Genomic DNA, 2,044 nt, shown 5'->3' on the forward strand with positions numbered 1-2,044 from the left:
TCTATATATCTATCATCTATCTATCGATCGATCTGTCTGTCTATATATCTATCATCTATCATTCATCTGTCTGTCTGTCTATATATCTATCATCTATCTATCATTCATCTGTCTGTCTATCTATCTATGTTTTCATGTTTGTCTAGAAAAAGACTGTGTAAGTCTATGTAATTGATTGTAATTGAACAGAAATATATATATATATATCATGATATTATATTATATCCCAGCTATACATTTATATCTGCTATATTGGATTAGTTACTTCGACCTTTTAAAAAAAATTGGCTTAGCTTCTAACCCTCTTTAAAGTGTATCATTTCTGGGGAAAAAAGAAGGATGAATTATTATTGTTCTTCGACAGGAAAAACTGCTTTGGATACATAAAGGTCAGATTTTCTATAAATTGGCTTTATAATTTAAAGGCTAACTAGAAACATTTTCTGGCTCCATACAGGTGGAGGATTTTTGTCACCTCCCAGTTTCTGTGCATCCCTTGTTTCCCTTGTCTTGTTTCTGGTACTCTGGAAAAATCATGAGCACAGGAGGAAATGCCACGTGTACATACTGCGCATGCCCAACCATTTTTTACGTTGATCCTGCTGGGTGATCCCAACTTCCGGTGAAAGGGGAGAAGATTACTCTCAGCAGGCCCTTCGTACACTAACCTGTGGGTTGTCGAACCGGGTCTAGAGTACAAATCATGGCTTTGTGAGGGCAAACAACCGTCCAATCAAGACATTTAAAGTAAACAGAAGATTTCAGCTTTGGACTTTACCACTTACTTGGAGCTACACCGCCAAAGCCACAGGTTTGAGTGTTACTCCGCGACGGTCAGAGCTAGTCAGCTAGCTTCCAGGGCAGTCAAACGAGAACCTCCAAATTAGATTCTGGTGTCTGTTTCAACATGTCAACCGCCGGGTTCAACTCCCAGAATGGAACTGGGACGGCACAGACCTACACGAATGGTGAGCAACTTCTTAAACCTGTGTGAAGACTGTTGGTTTCGATGTAGCATATGAGCTAACGCTGGTTAGCTGAAGTCAGGAGGCTAACCGTTAGCTGGCTTTACTAGGTAAAGATGAGCTGTCAGGTTAACCGTTGGTTAATCTCGACTCTTTTTAGCTGTTTTAATGATTATTAAGATGGGCTTCATGTTACACAAACCAAAGTGTATGTTTAGGTAAATATTTCTAAAGGGAGTTGGCTTTAGTTTTGTTTTTTAAATCACAATTGGCATAACATTACGAAAGCACTGGGTGGTTATCAGACTCAACATGGTATCCTAGGCAAATCAGTAGTTGATCTAATTACATGCAAAGTAAGCCTGTAGTAGATTTATTATCTAGAAGAAAAAAAGTTTTAAATAAGTTAAAATGTTTTCATACGTTAAGGAAAACAAGTAAAAGATTCACATCAAATGTCTTTGAAAGTGATTTTTTTTCACTGTTGACTAAAGGATAACGAAACTCAAATTAATGTACCAGAATAATTGTTTGCTATGCTGGACTGACATCAGTGTTAGAGGGCTAAACAGGACCAAGCTGTGAGTGTTTTTCCTTTCACTGTACATGTGGCACTTTGGGAATGATCCAAATTATTTAAAAGCTGTGATTTCCCCAAACCAAAATAAGCTGCGCTGCTTTGGTTAAATATCATTTGCACAGTTTAATCACTTTTCCTTGAAAACATAAGAGAAACAATTTACTTGCACTTGGTATGAGCAGATATAAGTATCCTGCAGCCTTTATTGACGCATGTAAATAACTTGTCTTGCACTCATGACTTCAGGCATTCAATTCAATTCAGTTTATTACTATAGCGCCAATTCACAACAAATGTCATCTCAAGGCACTTTGCAGTTCACCAGATCATGCAGTCAAATTGATTCAAAGTTTTCTATCTAAGGAAAACCACTTGATTGCATCAACTCATCGACTGGGATGCGATTCCTCACACTAGGCATGCTTGTAGCAACAGTGGAGAGGAAAAACTCCCTTTTAACAGGAAGAAACCTCCAGCAGAACCAGGCTCAGTGTGAGCG

The 2,044-nt window shown here is 38.2% G+C and overlaps 1 protein-coding gene across 1 annotated transcript in view; it reads left to right on the forward strand.

Annotated features, from left to right (window-relative positions):
* The first annotated feature begins 600 nt into the window (after positions 1 to 600).
* sec24a (SEC24 homolog A, COPII coat complex component) overlaps positions 601 to 2,044 on the forward strand; it is a 22,091-nt gene continuing 20,647 nt past the window's right edge. Inside the window, exon 1 of the mRNA XM_015384239.1 lies at positions 601 to 968. Within this exon, the coding sequence (XP_015239725.1) occupies positions 908 to 968 (61 nt within the window). The 5' untranslated portion in view covers positions 601 to 907. The remainder of the gene's footprint in view (positions 969 to 2,044) is intronic.

This window comes from Cyprinodon variegatus, unplaced genomic scaffold (genome assembly GCF_000732505.1).
Source record: "Cyprinodon variegatus isolate N-32 unplaced genomic scaffold, C_variegatus-1.0 Scaffold308, whole genome shotgun sequence".
Taxonomy (NCBI): Eukaryota; Metazoa; Chordata; class Actinopteri; order Cyprinodontiformes; family Cyprinodontidae; genus Cyprinodon; species Cyprinodon variegatus.